Source organism: Propithecus coquereli, unplaced genomic scaffold (genome assembly GCF_000956105.1).
Source record: "Propithecus coquereli isolate 6110/MARCELLA unplaced genomic scaffold, Pcoq_1.0 Scaffold81, whole genome shotgun sequence".
In the NCBI taxonomy this organism is placed as follows: Eukaryota; Metazoa; Chordata; class Mammalia; order Primates; family Indriidae; genus Propithecus; species Propithecus coquereli.
In genome coordinates, this window is record NW_012154285.1 from 4,624,680 (window position 1) to 4,644,676 (window position 19,997).

The 19,997-nt window shown below is 42.4% G+C and overlaps 2 protein-coding genes across 4 annotated transcripts in view; both read right to left on the minus strand.

The window, feature by feature from the left end:
* Positions 1 to 7,590, minus strand: part of WDR66 (WD repeat domain 66) — a 58,176-nt gene extending 50,586 nt beyond the window's left edge. The window contains exons 1-3 of the mRNA XM_012663543.1: positions 7,439 to 7,590; positions 7,015 to 7,246; positions 5,651 to 6,016 (exon numbers count right to left, since the gene is read on the minus strand). Of these exons, the coding sequence (XP_012518997.1) occupies positions 5,651 to 6,016; positions 7,015 to 7,246; positions 7,439 to 7,590 (750 nt within the window). The remainder of the gene's footprint in view (positions 1 to 5,650; positions 6,017 to 7,014; positions 7,247 to 7,438) is intronic.
* Positions 7,591 to 9,814: 2,224 nt separating this feature from the next.
* PSMD9 (proteasome (prosome, macropain) 26S subunit, non-ATPase, 9) overlaps positions 9,815 to 19,997 on the minus strand; it is a 31,606-nt gene continuing 21,423 nt past the window's right edge. Inside the window, exons 5-7 of one of the 3 annotated variants that reach the window (XR_001138275.1) lie at positions 11,448 to 11,536; positions 10,965 to 11,122; positions 9,815 to 10,210 (exon numbers count right to left, since the gene is read on the minus strand). Coding sequence is in view for 2 of the 3 variants with exons in the window: in XM_012663544.1 (XP_012518998.1) it covers positions 10,180 to 10,210; positions 11,448 to 11,536 (120 nt within the window). In the remaining variant the exon portion in view is untranslated. Of the gene's footprint in view, positions 10,211 to 10,739; positions 11,123 to 11,447; positions 11,537 to 19,997 lie in introns of those variants that run through there. The other 2 variants (XM_012663544.1, XM_012663545.1) reach the window with 2 other exon arrangements.

A 19,997-nucleotide genomic window follows, 5' to 3' on the forward strand; every position in this document is an offset into this window, starting at 1 on the left:
CTACAGTGTGCCGAGCCCAAGACTGTGGCTCCAGATGTTCCTGGCATGAGTCCTTGGAGGAGGAGGATTTCATATCAACAGTGCAATGAGGAGAAACCCCTCTAAGAAAGTCCTCAACAGCATGCTACAATATGGATGAATCTTGAAAAGGTGATGCCAAGTGAAAGAAATAGCAACGATGGTTGCACAACCCTGTATGTTGAAAACCAGCAAATTGTATTCTTTAAAAAGGGTAAATTTTCTGAGGATGTGAAAAATTGGAACCCTTGTACATTGCTGGTAGGAATGTAAAATGGTGCAGCAGTGGTGGAAAACAGTATGGCTGTCCCTCAAAAAATTGAAAATAGAATTATCCTATAATCTAGCAATTAATTTTTGGGCATATAACCCAAAATTACTGAAAGCAGGATCTTAAAAAATATTGGTATATCCATGTTCATAGCAGCATTACTCACAACAGCCAGCAGCTGAAAGAAACCCAAGTGTCCACTGGTGGGTGAATGGAGAAACAAATTTCGGTCTATCCATACAATGGAAAATTACTCAGCCTTAAAAAGGAGAGAAATTCTGACATAGGCTACCACATGGATGAAACTTGACGACACTGGTAAGTGAACAAGCCAGTCACAAAAGGACAAATGCTGTATGATTCCACCTATATGACATACCTAGAATAGTCAAATTCACAGAGACAGAAGATAGAATGGTGGGGACCAGGCGCTGGGGGGAGGAGGGGAGGAGTTTGTTGTTTATTGGGTACAGAGTTTCAGTTTTGCAAAATGAAAGGAGTTCTGGAGATGGGCAGGGCACAACAATGTGAATGTACCTAATGACACTGAACTGTATACTTGAAATGGTTAAAGTGGCTTTTTTTTTTTTTTGAGACAGGGTCTTGATCAGTCACCCGGGCTGGACTGCAATGACAATCACAGCTCACTGCAGCCATCAGCCCCTGAGCTCAAGCAACACTCCTGCCTCAGCCTCCCAAGAAGGGGGACTGCAAGTACACATGACCACATCTGGATAATTTTTTTTTTTTTTTTTTTTTGTAGAGACAAGACCTTGCTATGTTGCCTGGGCTGGTCTTGAACTCCTGGCCTCAAGCGATCCTCCTGCCTTAGACTCTCAAAATGCTGGGATTACAGGAGGGAGCCACCATGCCCGGCCAAGATAGTGAATTTAATGTTATATGTGTTTTACCACAATTTAACAAACTATAGAAATCATCCCTGAAAATGGAGTCTTTATTTTACAATTTAAAAAAAAACTTAAAGGGTAAATTTCATAGCATGTGAATTATATCTCCATTGAAAAAGAAAATAAATAAAGGGATATCTAAGTTATATAAGCAAAAAAAAAGAAAAAGAAAAGAAAGTCTTCAACAATAAATAGAAAAAAACTTCCTATTCTTCCACTCCCCAGGACCCAGACCTTGCTTAGCACCAGCCACACAGTAAGCACCTAATGTTGTGAAATCCCATTTACTTCCTAAAAGCATGTAGAGTGGACAAGTTATAATAAAGCCATTAAATAACTTTATAAGAAAGGCAATTAATTACTCAGCCTGGGTATTTATTCTTTTTCTCTTTTTTCTTTCTCTCTTTATTTTTTGAGACAGGGTTTCACTCTGTCGTCTGGCGTAGAGTGCAGTGGTGTGATCATCTCTCTCTGCAACCTCAAATTCCTGGGCTCAAGTGATCAATCCTCCTGCCTCAGTAGCTAGGACTACAGGCATGTGCTAGCACATCTAGCTAATTTTTTTTTTTTTTTTTTTTGTAGAGACAAGGTCTCACTATGTTGCTCAGACTAGTCTTGAACTCCTGGCCTAAAGCGATCTTCCTGCCTCGACCTCCCAAAGTGCTAGAACTATAGGCATGAGCCACCTCGCTCAGCCATATTTTATCCTTACACATCATTTTTCTTGGAAGGATAAATGATAAAGAGGTAAAATCCCCTTAGAAGAATTAAAAATTCTATACTGCTAGGAATAAATCCAAAATAAAAATATTATGAAATGAAAAATTATAGGTACTATAAATATGACTATTGCTTTTAATTTTAATTTTGTATTCAAAGTCTTTTATAAAAATTAAAGATAAACAAACTGTGGCATATCCAGACAATGGGAATATCATTCAGCAAGAAAAAGAAATGAGCTATCAAGCCACAAAAAGACATGGAGGAACCGTAAATGCCAGTCTGAAAAGGCTGCATATTGCATGATTCCAACCATACGACATTCTGGAAAAGGAAAACTATGGAGACAATAAAAAGATCAGTGGTTGCCAGGGCCTAGGGCAGGAGGGAGGGATGAATGGGTGGAGGACAGGGATTTACGGCAGTGAATCTGCTCTCCGCGATTCCGGAATGGTGGGTACACGTCATTATACATTTCAAGGCCCACGCAATGTACAACATACAGAGTGTCCCCTAATGTAAACTATAGACTTTGGTTAACAATAACGTATCAATATTGGCTAATCAACTAACAGATGCACCACCCTAATGCAAGATGTTAATAAAAGGGAGAACTGGAGAGGAAGGAGGCGCAAGGGAGTACATGGGCACTCTCTGTGCCTTCAGCTCAATTTTTCTATAAATCTAAAACTGCTCAAAAATAAAGTCTATTAAAAAAATTAACTAAGGCCAAGGAATGAAATGCAGTAGAGCGCCAAAAGTGATGGGTGATGAGCTGCTAAAAATCAGTGAGTTATATTGGAGAACAGAAACAAAATCTGGTAAGTTTCCTTTCTTATCTTTGAACAATACTTATAAAGTTAAATTATTTCTCCCCAAGATAGACACAGCAGGTAACGCGGCCGATTTCTCTCTCTTACATTCTTCGTTCCCCATCCTCTCCTGTTTCCATCTGCTCATTCCCTATAATTTATATTTATATTTAGATCTCTTATTGTGTGGGTGTGAGTGGTAGAATTATGGAATCATAATTGTCTCAAGCTGCAACTTCTAGGAACAGAATTATTTAATATTTGGCTAGTTCTTAAAAGCTAATTTATTCAAATGAAATTGTTCTTTTGGAAACTTGCTAATCCTAAAAGGATCATATTATTCATCCTGGAAATTTATTTTGCCATTTAACAAATTAGTTATAAAAAGAAAACATTCCTAAACATCCTAAGCAGACTCCTGTCTTCAGCTACAACAGCTCTTCCAAAGTCAAAACTAGGCTGACTTCACTCAGTAGTAACAGGAATACCTTCCTCAAGCAGTGCTCCCAACTACTGAAATCACATAGTATTAATCATCATGTTTTACACCAGTTTTAACATTCACGACAAATGATCGTGGACATAAGCACCTCTTACATCAATATTTTTCTAAAACATGGTAATCTGAAAGACAAAACGTTATTGTCAGAACTAGATTTCACTAGATTTCATGCTCATAAGATTCCTGCTCATAAATACCTTGTTTCTTGGCTGGAGATGGGATCCATAGTCAGGCCTATTTACCATGAGCACTGTGAGTTACTACAGGCCTTTGCACTAAGGCAGGGGACCCCAAAGGAAAAGGGGGGTGCTGCAGGCACAGCAGAGACGGAGGAGCACATTCGCTGTAAGACCTTTTGTGAGAGTAAGAAACTAGAAGCAACACAAATGGCCACTGAGAGGGGAATAGTTAAATTTAAAAAGAGGGCCCTGTGATCTTAGCACTCTGGGAGGCCGAGGTGGGAGGATCACTTGAGGCCAAGAGTTCAAGACCAGCCTGAGCAAGAATGAAACTCCATCTCTACTAAAAATAGAAAAAATTAGCCAGGCGTGGTAGTACATGCCTGTAGTCCCAGCTACTCAGGAGGCTGAGGCAGGAGGATCCCTGGAGCCCAGGAGTTTGAGGTTGCAGTGAGCTATGATGTCACCAATGCAATCTAGCCTGGGTGACAGACTAAGACCCCGTCTCAAAAACAATTAAAAAGAGGAAGTAGAGCTACATGCACTAATGTAAGAAACCTTTGAAGATATATTAAGTGAAAAAACATTTTGCAGAGATGCAGAATATCTCACTGGTGAAAACACAAAACAAAACCTAAATGTGAGCACACATACACATATGAGCACATAGATAACATGTTTGTATACGCATGAAAAAGTCAGGAAAGATACAGTTATACTGAGTAGTAACAGTAGTTATCTCAGGCAAATGAGATTGGGGTTAGGAGTGTGTGCAGGAAGAGGAATCTTTGCCTTCAAATGTGTATATGTTGTCTGAATTTTTTACAAAGAGCACTGAATATTTTTAGCGAAAAGAAAAAATAATCAAGGAGGAAAAGAAGGAAGGTAGAGGAAAAAGAAGAAGAAATAAAATATAGGCAAAAAGCTAAAGAACTTTCAGGAGGCTAAGGTGTAAGGGCTGCTTAAGTTCAGATCCAGCCTGGGTAATATATTAATAGCAAGACCCTATTCGTAAAAAAATAAATTAAAAAGAAAAAAAAGCTTAAAAAATATGCAAAGAGAGACAGTCTAGAAAAGTTTTGGTTCTGCAGTGAGACCAAACCTAACGGAAGACCCTAAACTGGGGAGTGGCTCTTGTCATGTCCAGATAGCTGGGGCCACGACACCAAAGCTACACATTCTCATCAGGAATATTATCTGATTTCTTGTTAGCTGGTTAACAAGACGAAGGTCTTCGTGGACCCTAAAACTCAATTATTCTTTCTCTCAACCTGAGCAATTACAAGCTACAGGAGAGAACCTATAACTCCACTGCTCAAATCTGCAGAAAGTAGGTTTTCAGTTGTCTGCATTTCCCACTAGACATCTTTCCTCCATCATCATCATCGTCGTCATGGTCATCATCACACAGTTGTTAACACTTACCAAGTGCTATGAGTTAGTGACTACGTTAAGTACTTCACATACTTCTTCCAAAGGCATGAATCTACAGGGGAGAATTTTTTTTTTAAAAAAGAACGAATCCTAGGAAACAATTTTCAGAAAGTAGCAGATGGAGGAAGAAGGAAAAAAACCTCTCCTCTTCCTTCTCGTGGTAAATGATAATATTTTTATTCCTCCCAGATGGTGCCTCCCTGGAATATTTTCAGCAGCAGCAAAGGCAGACTCTTTTGGACTGCCTGGGGCTTTTCACGGTGGCTTTCACCCTTGCCATGCCTTTCACGTCTGACCTCTTGGGATGGATGGTTTTGGAGCACGTAAAGATATCAAGGCAGAAGAGAGGAGGCAAGAAGGGGAAGGCGAGGAATTGGTGGGATGAAGGAGTATTACAGTGTGAGAGAGAGAAAGAGGAGGGGAGGAGAGAGGAGGGGAGGGAAGGAAAAGGAAAGAGTGGGGAGGAAGAAGAGGGAGAGGAAAAGAGATGGAAAAGAGGAGGGCAGTGGGAGAAGGATCAGTCTTGAGTCTCCCACGTGAAGTAGCACCCTATGCAACAGACAAACTATGTCTGGAATTTCCTGCCTGCTGAGCAACACTATTGAACCCAGATGCAGCAGTGTTCGAGTTCATGTTCAGTCACACGTGTCCAGCCAAAGCTCTTCACTGAACTTTAAAAGACATAAGTCTATTATTAGTTTAAAAGTATCTTTCTGGTGGTATTTTTCCCCCCACAAACATAAAATTCCCCTACTTCACAATACTTGCAAGGCACTGGGGGAAATTAAAAAGCATGCTGCACTTACCAAGGGATATACGGCGCCCTCCTCCTTTTGAAACAAAATGTCTTCCGAGGTGGTGGACACCAGTGACTCCTTGGAGATCCCTGCTTTGGACTGGACGTCTTTCTCTTTTTCATCTAGTCCCCGCTTTCCCTTCTCTGGTTCCAAGTCTCTTCCTTCTTGTCCCAATTCATCTTGGGGCATCCGGATGGTTTTCTTCTCAAGCTCACCTAAGAGCTGCCTTTGAAGGGAACTAACCTGTTGTTTCTCAGAACTGATTTCATCCAAATCAAGAAATCCAAGTTGTGAGCTCCGGACTCTTGGAAGCTCTTTCGTTTTGGAACCCTCTGATTGTAATGAATGCTTTGACTCGCTACCTCTACGGGTTTTCTTTAAAAAGAAATAAAAGGTGATTGTGATTACAATGCAACATTCCCCCATTTATTTTTAAAAATTTTTAATTTAAAAACATTTTTTTAGAGACAGGATCTCCCTCTGTTACCCAGGCTGTAGTGCAGTGGTGCAGTCGTAGCTCACTGCAACCCCAAATTCCTGGGCTTAAGGGATCCTCCTGCCTCAGCCTCCTAGGACTCAGGCATACGCCACCACACCTGGTTAATTTTTTTTCTTTTTCTTTTTTTTTTTTTTTTGGTAGAGACTGTGTCTCAATGTGTTGCCCAGGCTGGCCTCAAACTCCTGAGCTTTAGCAATCCTCCCACCTCAGCCTCCTATGTAGCTGGGGGGATTACAGGTGGGCGCCACATCCCCCATTTATTTTCTTTTCTATTCCCAATCAGTCAGTCTTAATGTTAGCCTCACCATGGAATTATGAAATGCTTTAAAAAGGAGGCTGGGACATTTTGTATTTAAAAAATAAAGGTATGTTCAAGTTTATTCTTGGCCTAGTGCTGCTAATAATAGCACAGTACACAGCAAACCACAACAGCAAAATCATTCTTCTAAGTGACACTGGTGGTCTCTAAAAGGCTGACTAGTCACAGACAGTTACTGATCCTTGGCCACAGCTGAGTTCTCCTCCTGGGAGCAGTCTGTGGGTCATATTGACTCTGTTCTAAGACAAGCACACTTCAGCTAACCCCAACCAGCCCTAAAGTCAGCTATGGCACACATCACCTCCAGGAAGCCTTCCCTGACCATCCTCTAAACTGGGTTAAGTAGCCCTGTTTTATCTTCTGTGCATCTTTTAATCACTGCACTTAGCATATTGTTTTATAATGTTTGGTTAGGGGCCTCCCTACACACCTTAGAGCTCCTTTAAAGAATGGATTGCGTCTTATTTGGTTTTATATTCACACAGCCTGGCCTATACTAAGCATTCAATTAATGATTCTGAATCAATGGATGAATGAATTATAGTCACTACTTACTGCGAAAGTTCCTGACATGGTCGACTGGGAACTGGTAGAAAGTTTCTCCATACTGATTGTGGACTTGATAATTTCTTGGGGTTCCACTGTGGTTTCTTCCTGTATTCCTGAAGCCTCTTCTTCCTTGGCTTCTCCAGCCTTTTCCTCAGTTTCTTCTATGACAGCCTTTTCCTCCTCCTCTACCTCTTCCTCCTTCTTCCCCTCCCGCTCCTCCCCCTCTTCCTCCTCTTCTCCCTCCTCCTCCTCTTCCCCCTCCTCCTTCTCCTCTTCCCCCTCCTCCTCCTCTTCCCCCTCCTCTTCTTCCCCTTCCTCCTCCCCCTCCTCCTCCCCTTCCTCCTCCTTCTCTTCATCCCCATTTTCCTCTCCTTCTTCCCACTTCTCCTTCCTCTTCATCTCCTCTCCCTCCTCCTCCATCTCCTCCTTATCCTGAGAATCAATCCATGCTAATGTGTCATCTTCTTTTGATTCCTGTTGCATATTTTCTACTTCTTTATAATTTGGATTATTGTCTTCTTCCATTTCTGTTTCTCCATTTTCTTCTGTTTCTTCTTGGGGGAGTTCTTCTGCATCTGACATTCTTCTCTGTGGAGTTTCCTCTAGAGAAATTTTGACCATAATAATCAGCAGGCCCCTCTGTGTCCCATTTTGATTTCCTGATGCACTAACCTATTGATGAAATGTGCAAGACCAGCTCCGGCTCCTTCCCACAGGAATAAAAAGAGTGTCATATTTGTGGGAAAGCCTGGCCCAAATCTTAAAAAACATTGATTCCAGGACCTCTCATCTCTCTAGGAATAACCTTAGTGTCATTTAACTCATTTTAAATATATTTATATTCCCACAGCAGCAAAATGCACAAGCCAGGCATTAGCAACAATACTAACATGAGGAATAAGAGAAGGAACAGTACAGCCTAGTGATTAACAGCACGGGCTTTGCAGTCGGCTTATCCTAGCATTGAATCCCATTCTACCTACCACTCACTTGCTCTGTCGCCGTAGGCAAGTCATTTTACCCCTCAGAGTCTTCATTTGCTTACAGGCAAAATAAAAATGATAATCCTAAATTCTAAGATTGTTGTGAAGATTAGATAACATATGTAAAATGCTCAACACAGTTCCAGCACATAGTGTCTGAAAATGGTAGCAATAGTTACCATGGAGATAGAAGCAACCCTAATTCGCAGAGAAATTAACAGTTTTATAGCCTTTTTGACATATTCTCTGATTTATTCCTTACATCAGACAAAGAGTATGAACAAGGAAAACAATAAATATGGACACTTTATCCCTGAAAAGTTGGACCCAGAACAAAAAATCCCCAAATTTTCAGTGACATTAGAATAAGAAAACCTAACTCCTTGAAAATACAGTCCCAAAGAGTACAGGGTAGATAAGGTATTTCTATTTCTTCATTTCTCTTTCTTAGTACTCAACGTATCAGTTCCTCAACTTCATCTCTGGCAAAAATATAAATAAGAAAAGAGTCTGCGGCTCTGAGAGGTGAAGTGACGTACTCAAGACGACAGCTGGTAAGAAACAGAATCTCCCTGACACTTAGTTCCTCCACCTGAAAAACGACTGCCATGGATTCAAGTCCAGGGCTGCTACCCCCGAGCCTCTTCCGACAGACCCAAACTTTGCCAAGGCATTCTGACGGGACGGGTTCAAGGCCCCGGCGAGCCGCAGGGGCGTTAGGGCGGGGGTGGCAGGTGTGTGGGTCTGTGGGGAGCAGAAAGCCCGGGTGCGGCCTCTTCCTCCAGCTCAGGTCTCCCCGGGGCCGCCCCAGGCCCGGCCCGAGTGGGGTGTGCGCCCCCCACGAGGCACCAGCCCCGCCAGGCCGGGGACCCCCACCCGGGCCCCGTGGCCTCTGTCCCGGACTTACAGAGAGCGCCCACTCCCGTCCCCAAACGGCCGGAGTCGTCCCTCCGCCTGGACCCCTCAGCGACCTGCTGGGCCTCCAGCTGCCTCTACCTTTTCCACGAACTCCCTAGTTACGGTTGCCACCAAGCCCCGTCCCCATGGCAACCACCGCCGCCAGAGCGACGGGCCGTAAAGCTACAGGTCTGGACGGAGGTCACGTGCCCAGAAATCGGCCGGGAGCGTGGCCGGCGCGCCCCCTGCTGGTCGCCGGGGCAGAGGCGCCGCGCGAGGAAAATGGCTCTCCTCGTCTTCCTCTTTCATCCTTTCCTCCTCTCAAACTATCCCCCCACCTTCCGACGGTGCCATCCCCCCGAGAAGCTGCAGCGACCAATACTGGCGATTTTGATTTTCCGAAGGCTTGGCAAGGTTGAGTGAAAAAGTATCAACTCTTTGATAAAATTCTCTTGTCCAAAAGCAAACTAAATTTCCAGGTCTCATAGATCCAACACCCATCTGTCCTGCCTGCCCCCTTGCCAGGGCACCCACCACGTGCTGTATAGAGAATTTTAGCTAGCTGGGATTAAATATTATATAGGTTACATTAGCTTGCTCTTCTTATCACAAAGCATTTCTGCAAAGCCAGTTTGGTTAAATCTATTAGGATCATTCCCCGTTCAAAGTGAGTCTCAGCTAACAGAATCCCACAGAAGACCTCAACAGGTGGCCATCCTGAGGTTTTCACAGGGAGGCCTGCAGGAAACCAGCCAGAGGCACCCATGCGAACACTCTTTGCTGCTATCATTTTAGAAGAATGGGAACCATTCTCCCTATCCCCACCACTATGCCTCAATGATGGGAAGTTGATTAATACGCATACATCTCAAAATTTAAAAAAGGGATGAACTGGATGGTGCAAGCTGTGTTTATTATAGTCTGGGACTTATAAAACACTTGGAATTAGAACATGCAATTTAAACAGTAAACATTGGTAAACACAGCAAGTCCGTGGCTACGAGAGGGGAATACACATGGCTGTATGGCTGGAATACACAGTTTGAGGGAAGACGCTCCACAGGAAGGCTTTCGAATTGAGCATGAGAACCCATAGCTGGAAACACACACCAATACTGACTCCCACCAGGGCAGGCTGGGATCTGCACCTCACCAGAGCAAATCCAATACCTAGGAACACAGGGTTGCTGGGCAAAAGGTGCCATACGTCCTCCGAAACAGAAAGTGGTGTGCAAGAACTGGGGAAATAAACGCTGTGATACTATGTAGAGGAAGAAATGCAGACACAGCATCAGCAGGAATCACAGACCCATTTCAACATCCTAAGAGAGAGAAAAAATAAAAGGAAGAAGGAATAAGCATTTTCAAGAGGTCTGATCTGCAAACACTGCCAGTCCCCATCAGCAATGTTAGGCATGCCTTCGCAGTTTACAAGATAGTGCTGCTCTCAGGGCATGACAAGGAGGTTCAATTATAAAAAGTCAAATTAGAAGCTAATCTGCAGTGCTTTTTATTCCAGAAGTGAAAGAAATGAAAGAAGCTTGCTGCCCTCTGGTGGGTTACTGAGAAGGTGCCAACACCATGCTGGGCTACCTGGGAGCCTCCTGGCTTTCCTCTGTCTCCAAAGGGAGCTACTGGGGCCCTAAGGGCATAACTGCTGAAGATGCATGGAATTGTTTAGCAATTTCTGTAGCCACAGCAGCAGCGCTTCACTGCAAAGAAACAAGTTGGTCAAATCTTGACTTCAGCACAGTTGCTTAGTTGTTTTGCCCAACTTTCTATGAGGATGTTCTGTCTGAGCTTTGGTCTGAAAGGGTCCTAAAAAATTCAGTTGGGGTGATAACTTGGTCATATCAGCACTGTAAAACTGTGTTTATTTGAAAAAAATAAAACAAAATCCTAAAAGAATAGTCATATCAGCACCTGCGAGCGTAACTCCTGCCCACGTGCCCACAAGCCAGAGAATTCCCATTTAGGGCCAGGGCCTCATTTGCAAAAGATGCTAAACACGAATCAAGTTTTTAACAATGCCTTAATCCAGAGAGATTACATGGTGGGCCACAGCATTTCCACCACCTAGAAGTTCGGGCTTCCGGCCTCTTCCAGGTCCTTATGCTTCAGGGAGAGGAGAGAATGAGGAAATCTCCACTAGACCCAAATCCAGGGCAAGGGAAGATGCTTTCCTGTTAATGTTTCCCAAGGACAGTCATCTTTGCAGAGGAATAATGTTGCAGCTGGAAGAAAATAAGAAAAGGAATGGCATAAATGTGGTGGCTCCATTCAGGAAGGTCAGAAGGTGAGTCCTTCTGGCTTTTCATCTGCATTCTTTCATTCTTTTTAAGCAAATGCCCATGAAAGAACCAGAGAGGCTCTTAGGAGAGACACCGGGACTCCCTCGGCCTCTAGGCCTGTAGTCTCATTCCTACCACAAGTACTTACCACTAGTTGCTACAAACTCTGGGGAGTCCCTAATGTCCCCCCAGCCTTCCCCTCCAGCTTCACATCTAACACATACTCACAGGATGCTCCCGTGTGAAGGAATGGGAACAGATACCTTACCCCAGCAATCCTTTGCCTGCCCAGCGTGTTGGAACAAGTCTAAGCTGGTGTTTCTCTCCCCTGCGGATCACCATCACATTCAGGGACTTCTGAAAAGTAAGTAGGATCATTTCAAACTCAACCTCGTTAGTACTCAGGCTAAAATGCTGAGATACCATTTTTCACCCATCAAATTGGAAAAGATTTTTAAGCAAATCCTGCAGTTGGTAAGAGTGTGGGGGATGTGGCACTCTTGGGGCAGCCAGTGATATTGCAAATTGGCATCATCTTCCTAGAGAAAAACATGTACCCTCTCTCCCCCCAAAAAAATCCTTAAAAAGTGCATATAAGATAAATTTACAAGGCCAGGCTTAGTGGCTCACGCCTGTAATCCTAACATTTTGAGAGGCCAAGGCAGGAAGATCACTTGAGGTCAGGAGTTCAAGACCAGTCTGAGCAAGAGCAAGACCTCATCTCTACCAAAAATAGAAAAAAAAAATTAGCCAGGCGTAGTGGCACACGCCTGTAGTCCCAGCTACTCGGGAGCCTGAGGAGCATCACTTGAGCTCAGGAGTTGGAGGTTGCAGTGAGCTATGAGGACGCCACTACACTCTGGGGTGACGGAGTGAGACTCCATCTCAAAAAAAAAAAAAAAAAGGATACATTTTACAAAAGTACAAGATGACATACAAATGAAGTATTCATTCTAGGACTGTTTATAAATTCAAAAACTGAAAACACCCAAAATGTCCATCAATAAGATATTGTTCAAATATAGTACAGTGAATGAAGTGTTTGTAAAAACAAAACCAGCAATGTATGAACCCATTTGATTATATTTTCTAAAGGGACATACGTGTTGCTTTGTGCAAAGTTTTCTGGAAGAATATACAAAAAAAAACTTGTTAAGAGTTGTTACTTTGAGAGAGAAATGTCAGTAGTTTGTAGTAAGAGAAGAGGAAGATATTTACTTTTGTGGGGGGGGAGACTATATGGTTTTTTTTTTGTTTGTTTTTTAGTTTTTTGAGACAGATAGCTCGCTGCAACCTCCAACTCCTGGGCTCAAGGGATCCTCCTGCCTCAGCCTCCCAAGGAGATGGAACTACAGGCATGCACCACCAAGCCTGGCTAGTTATTTTTTTTCAATTTTTTTAGAGACGGGGTCTCCCTCTTGCTGAGGCTGGTCTTGAACTCCTGAGCTCAAGTGATCCTCCCGCCTTGGTCTCCCAGAGTGCTAGGATTACAGGAGTGAGCCATGCACCTGATCGTATGTTTTTTATTATTAAGGAATCCACTTCTGTGACTGTCATGAAGCCCAGGCTGTGTTAACAGTGACGAGTTCTAGAGGTAACCTGTCTCAACCTCAACTGAAAACCCAGACTCATGAGGTCTCAATCTCTGCCCTCCTGTTCCTGGCAAATGGAAATGCCAACTATGTAGGAGGTTTCTTCAGAAGACAAAATGATTTTATCTTCTCAGAAGACAAACCCTCCACTTTGCTTTATGAGGCAGATAGCAGCCCCAAACCACAGACAGGCTGGGGCCTGCGCAGGCCTCAATTACTTTTATATATTTCTGTATCATTAATTTTTTTATCCATGTGTATGTATTACTTTCTTTAATTAAAAAAATTAAAGTGAGGGGAGAAACATACCAAAGAAAATTATAAATTAAAATAAGATGCCATCAAAGTCTAAAACTTTTATGCATCAAAGGACACTATTAATAGAGTAGAAAGACAATCCACAAAATGGGAGGAAATATTTGAAAATCACTCTGATAAGTCAACAACAAAAAAGCAAACAACCTGATTAAAAAGTGAGCAAAGGACTTGAATAGCTATTTCTCCAAAGAAGATATACAAATGACCAAAAAGCACACGAAGAGATGCTCCATGAAAGAAATGCACATCAAAACCACAAGGAGATACCACTACATACTGATTAGGATGGCTGTTATTAAAAAGACAGAAAACAACAAATGTTGGCAAGGATGCAGGGAAACTGGAATTACTTGTGCATTGCTGGGAGGAATGTAAAATGGTGTGGCAGCTTGGAAAACAGTATGGTAGTTCCTCCAAAACTTAAATATAGAATAACCATATGATCCAGCAATTAAATTTCTGGGTATATATGCAAAGAAATCAAAGCAGGGACTTGAACATATATTTGTACGACCATATACATAGCAGCATTATTCACAATAACAAAAAGGTGGAAGCAACCCATGTATCCAACAACTAATGAACAGATAAATAAAATGTGATATATATATATATATATATATATATATATATATATATATATAAAACAGTGGAATATTATTCAGCCTTAAAAAGGAAGGGATTTCTGACACATGCTATAACATGGATGAATCTTGAGGACATTATACTATGTGAAATAAGCCAGATACAAAATTCACACAGTATGTATGATTCCACTTATATGAGGTCCCTAGAGTAGTCAAATTCATAGAGACTGAAAGTAGAATGGTGCGTTCCAAGAGCTGGGGGAGGGGAGTGGGGAGTTAGTGTTTGGTGGGGACAGGGTTTCAGTTTGGGAGGGTGGAAGAGTTCTGGAGATGAATGGTGGTGATGTTTGCAGAACAAGGTGAATATACTTAAAGCCACTGAACTATACACTTCAAAATGGTTAAAATGATAAATTGTATATCATATATATTTTACCACAAAAAATTATGGCAGATCTATCAATGTAATCTCTGAATCTTAAAAGATAAAATAAAGCATGGAGGAAAAAACTCAACAAGATGCCATTTTCTGACAATACCACAGCTGGGGAGGGGTAAAGACATAAGCACTTAGGTACGCTACTTGAGAGAATGTGAACTAGCGCAAGCTTCTTGGAGGGCACCTTGACAACACCTACCAAATCTCTACATGTGCACTGCCTTTAACCCAGCAATTCCACTTCTAGATTTATGAACAGACTCTCGCACCACAGGCAAGGATACTCACCACCATTTTGTAATGGTCAAGCATTGGAAACAGCCTAAATGACCAGTATGGGGAGCTTGTTAAATAAAAGATGGTGAACCGAGCCGTGGAATATGGTGGGATCATTAAAAAGAACGGAGGTATACATGTACTGACACAGAACTCTCTTTGAAGAAGGGGGGACTCCAGAGCAGTATGTGGACCAAGCCTTGTTTGTGTCTTGTCAAAAAGCAATTGCTGCAGACATCTGCACTCACACCCAGAAAACGTGTGAGGGATACATTTGTGTGCTTCCAGTTCCCAGAGGCCGCCCCTGATGTGCTCGGTCAGGTTAAGGCCTATCTATTTTATGTCCTAAATGTCTCTCTGACTTGCCCACTTCCTGCCACCTCCACCCCTTTGGTCAAAGCCACCACCATCTCTTGACAGGGCTGCTAACACTCTGTCATCCTCCACTCTGTTCTCTACTGAGCATGCGGAGAAATCTCTGCAAGGCCCAAAGCTTCTTACATCTGTCACTCTCGAACTGGAAGTATGCGGTGGCTCCACATGGCTCCTCAGGAAATGAGAACAAAGTCTTTCGTAGGACCACAGGCCTGGCCTTGCAGGGGGCCCTGCCGATCTCTGGGCCTTGCCTCCTTCCCTTCTCCCCACTTTCCCTTGCTCTGGGCCCCAACCAGCCACCTTAGAGTTCTTTGACCCTCCCACCTCAGGGCCTATGAACATGCTTTGAAGGCTCTTTTCTCTGTCAGCCTCCCCCAAGCCCCCAGAAACTTCTATACGCACCTAAGGGTCACTCCCTCAGGGACACTCTCCTTCAACCCCAAGCTAAGTCAGGACCCGTTATTTACTCTCTGAACCCCCTTGCACTTTCCCTCCATAATGCTTGTCAGTGTATAATGACACCCCTCTGATTATTAATACCTGTCTCCCCCACCTAAGTGCTCCCAAGGCAAGGACCCTGTTTGTCTGTTTTGGTCCCTGCTACAGCCCCAGCACCCGGGACCCAGCATAAACAGTGAAAGGCACTAAGGGAGGGAGAGACACAGTATTTATTTTTAAATACTTTTGTACTACGTGATTTTTTTAAGGATAAATACACATTATATTTGAGACATAACTCACATACAATAAAATTCACCATTTTAAAGTATACAATTGAGTTGTATGCTCCTGTCCATCAGCAGTCACTTCCCATTCTCCCCTTCCTCCTCGTAAGTCCCTGGCAACCACCGTTAATCAACTCTCTGTCTCTATGGATTTGCCTTTTGGACAATTTTATATAAATTGAATCACATAATATGTGACTTTTGGTGTCTGGCTTCTTTGACTTAGCATAATGTCAAGGTTCACAGCATGTATCAGTACTTCATTCTTTTCTGTGGCTATATAAAATATACATTGTTTTTATAATAAAGACAATATTTTTTTTTACATTAAGATTTTTTTCCCTTGAAAATATATGCATTTGATCCAGAAACTCCACCTTTAGAAAGTTAAAGAAACAGAGATTTATCTACACAAGTGTTAGTCTCCATAAAACTGGAAACTATCTAAATGTCTCACAATAAAATGCTGTGGGTTTTTCTTTTTTTTTTTTTAATTCACAAAATAGACAATGGGAAGCCAGATCCTTGCTTCTCAAGCTGGGTTCTGGTTCCAGGAGGACCTCTAGGTCCCCCGAGGCCGTGAGGTTCAGGCCAGGCAGGCTGGGCCTCACAGCACACAACCTGCTCCCCCCAGACCAGACATCAGCTTTTATCTGCTGGGTATCTTGGAATTCCCCATGAAATTTCCTATGAAGAAAAGTCTCTGTGTGCTTAAAAATGTTGAATGACTACTTTATAGACCTACAAAGCAGCTGAGAATATATTTAACCAGAAAAGGCAGATTAAAAACGAGTTAGCTATTATCAGCTATACTGGAAAACAAGGGGCCACTGCACACTTCCAGTTAGGGGGTGACAGATACAAGTAGCTATTATCAGTAATCACCAAAAACTGGAAACAATCTAAATGTCCCTCACTGGAAAATAGATAAACAATCTGTGGGACACCTACAACAGTGCGGTGCCACTCAGCAGTAAAAAGGAACGAATTACAGATACACACAACAATGTGGAAGAACCTCAGACTCTGTTATGCTGAGTGAACGAGGTCAGACTCAGAAGGCTACTAGACTGTGCAGTTTCTATTTCTATGACATTCTGGAAAAGGTAAAACTACAGGGATGGAGATAGACGGTGTTTGGGGGTGAAGTTGGGGGGAGGGGTTAACTACAGAAAGATGTGAGGCAATTTCAGGGGGTGATGGAACTGCTGTCATCTTCATCGTGGGGGCGATGACACACTACACACATCTGTCAGAGCTCGCGGGACTGTCCACTAAAAAGGGTGGATCTTGCTGTAGGTGAATTAGACCTTAACAAAAACAACCAGCAGCTCTCTGTGCTGGTGCATGAGCAGACTTTCTAGAAGGACACACAGCTGGAAAGTGGCTGCCTCTGGAAGAGAGGAAATGAACTTGGAGGGAAGGAGACTTTCTGCTGTATGTTCTTTGGGTCTCTTTTCATCCCATATGTGTATTTCCTTTTCCAGAATTTAAAAAAGAGACACATTTACAAATAAACCTGTAACAATGAGCCTAGACAACTGCAAAGTTTAAAAGTAGACACATCAAGGCACACAAGAGAAATGAGTAAACCGTGACACACGAGTGCACTGGGAGAAAAGGATGAAAGATAGAGACTCTGGATGAACATGACACAATGAACCATGTGTCTGCGCCGCCTCCGGACACCTTGCTGAAATGCTGATGGAACGGCACAGGGACAGCAAAGGGATGAAGCCACAAAGATCAAGAAACAAAATGGGAAGGGGGGCTACAAAGATGAGCAAAGGCAACAAAATAAAAAGCTTGAAGTGACTGGACGTGTGGTAACCGAACAAGTAGAGAAAATAGAAACCTTTTATGGTAGCTTGAGAATCCGTCCAAAAACTATTTGATATTTATCCCTTCAAGAGGTGAAGCCTAATTCTCCTCCCAGAGTATGGGCTGGACTTAGTGACTTGCTTCCACTGAATAAAGCAGACATGACAGTGTGTGTCTTCAGCAATTAGGTCAGAAAGGCACTGCTGTCTCCTTCTTGCTTTCCTGGGTTGCTGCCTCTGGGAAGGCAAGCTGCCAGGTTGGGAGGGTGCCCAGGAAGCCCATGGAGAATCCACAAGACCAGGAACTGAAGCCTCCTGCCCACGTCCATGTGAGCGGAAGCGGGTTTTCCAGCCTCCGTCAGGCCTTCAGATGACTGCAGCCCCTGCTAATATCTTGACTGCAACCTCAAGACACAGTCTGAGCCAGAACCGCCCAGCTAAGCCACTGCTGGATGCCAGACCCTTAGAAACTGTGAGAAATAATAAATGTTTGTTGTTTTAAGCTGCTAAGTTTTGGGGTGATTTTTTTTTTTACTCACCAAGAGACAACAAATATACCCTTTGTGGCAAGGAGTTAAAGGGAAGCTGACAAAGAGCACATAGATTTCTTCCAAAGAAGCCCAGAAAGGCTCAGAACGAGCAGACCAACGGAACAGAATAAAGACTCCTACCAATACAGAAATTTGATATGTAACAAAGCGGGCAATTTAAATTAGTGGATAAAACATTAACTATTCAGTAGTTAATGTGGTACCAGCACAACTACTATCCATTTGAGGAGATTAAGTTTGGTGCCCTGTCTCATACCATTCACAAAAATAAATTCCAGATGAGGTATATATGCAAGAAAAGTGAAAAAAATACGTCTACATAAAGACTTTTATATGGATGTTCATCACAGTATTATTAATAATAGCCAAAAAGTGGAAAAACACAAATGTCCATCAACTGATGAAGAGACAAATAAAATATATTGGAATATTATTTTGCCTAAAAGAGTGAAGTTCTGATACACACTACATGAATAAACCTGGAACATGTTATGCTAAATGAAGATGTTAGTCACAAAAGATCCCATTTACCTGAAATGTCCAGAATAAGCCATCCACAGAGACAGAAAGTAGAGCAGTGGTTAGCAGGGGCTGATGGGTATAGAGAGAATGGGTGGGGAGGTACAGTGACTGCTAATGAGTACAGGGTTTCTTTTTGTGGTGAGGAAAATGTCCTAAAATTGATTATGGTGATAGTTGCACAATTCTGTGACTATACTAAAAACCACTTTAAATGGGTGAATTGTATGGTATGTGAATTAAATCTGTTAGCAATAAAACTGTTACAAAAAATAAGAGAAATAAAAAAAAAAGTAAGAGAAATAAATTCCAGATGGATTAAAGAACAACTAAAAAGAAAACAATAAAAGAACTAAAAGAACTCTTGAGACAAGGTCTCCTCTGTTGCCCACACTGGAGTGCAATGGCCTGACCATAGCTCACTGTAACTTTGAACTCCTGGGCTCAGGTGATCCTCCTGCCTCAGCCCCCCAGTAGCTGGGACTACAGGTGCTACACCACCATGCCCAGCTAATTTTTTTTTATTTTTTGCAGAGGCAGGGTCTCACTATGTTGCTCATGCTGGTCTCAAACTCCTGGCCTCAAGCAATCCTCCTGCCTTAGCCTCCAAAGCACTGGGATTACAGGTCTGAGCCACTGCAACCAGCCTCAAGAACTTCTTTTAACAAAATGCAAATGCCATAAAGCAAAAAACTGATGAATTTCTTAAAATGACAATTTTAAATGTCCATGAAAGTTACAGACTTGAGGAAGGCATCACAGTGCAGCCTCTGGTGAGTTATGCATGGCCAGGTAGTGCAGCCCAGCAGGAGTCCATTAACCCAGAATTGCTGGTTAAACAGAAGACTTCATTTGGGAACCAAAAACCTTAGCAAATAATTTCTCTGGACTTTGAGCCCCATATTTCTCCTGAAAAGTGTGGATCTTTGCCAGAAAAAACAAAGCAAAACAAAAAAATAACCCAACATTTATTCATTTCAAATTACCAAGCAATGAGCAAGATGATTCAGTAGAAATGTTATTTAATGACATGGTATGCCAGAAACCAGAAGCCAGCAGCCAATTTTGCATTTTAGCTTTTATTTTAAGAGACTAAAATAGTCAAAATGCACATGAATCAAGCTCTGATCTACCCTTGTCTGATGAGCACGGTATTACTGTGCATTGCACCGTACTTCTTTCTTTAAATTCTCAGGTATGGTTTGGGCAGAGAGTTAATAATTATTAACCTTGTAATATTAATAAATTAAATAAAATAGAAGTCAGGTGTGGTGGCTCACGCCTGTAATCCCAGCACTTTGGGAGGCCAAGGCAGGAGGATCACTTGAGACCAGGAGTTTGAGGCTACAGTGAGCTATGATAACACTATTGCACTCCAGCCTGGGTGACAGAGCAAGGCCCTGTCTCCTAAAAAACGGATATCTAAGTGAATTAAAAAAAAGAACTTTCAAGTAGACAAAGTTACCATAAACAAAGTTAAAAGAGAAGAAACTAACCAGGAGAAAACATGCAACATGTAAAATAACAAAGATTTAATATTAAAAAATATAAAGAAGCCCTACAAATTAATTTTTTTTTTTTTTTGAGACAGTCTGGCTCTGTTGCCCTGGCTAGAG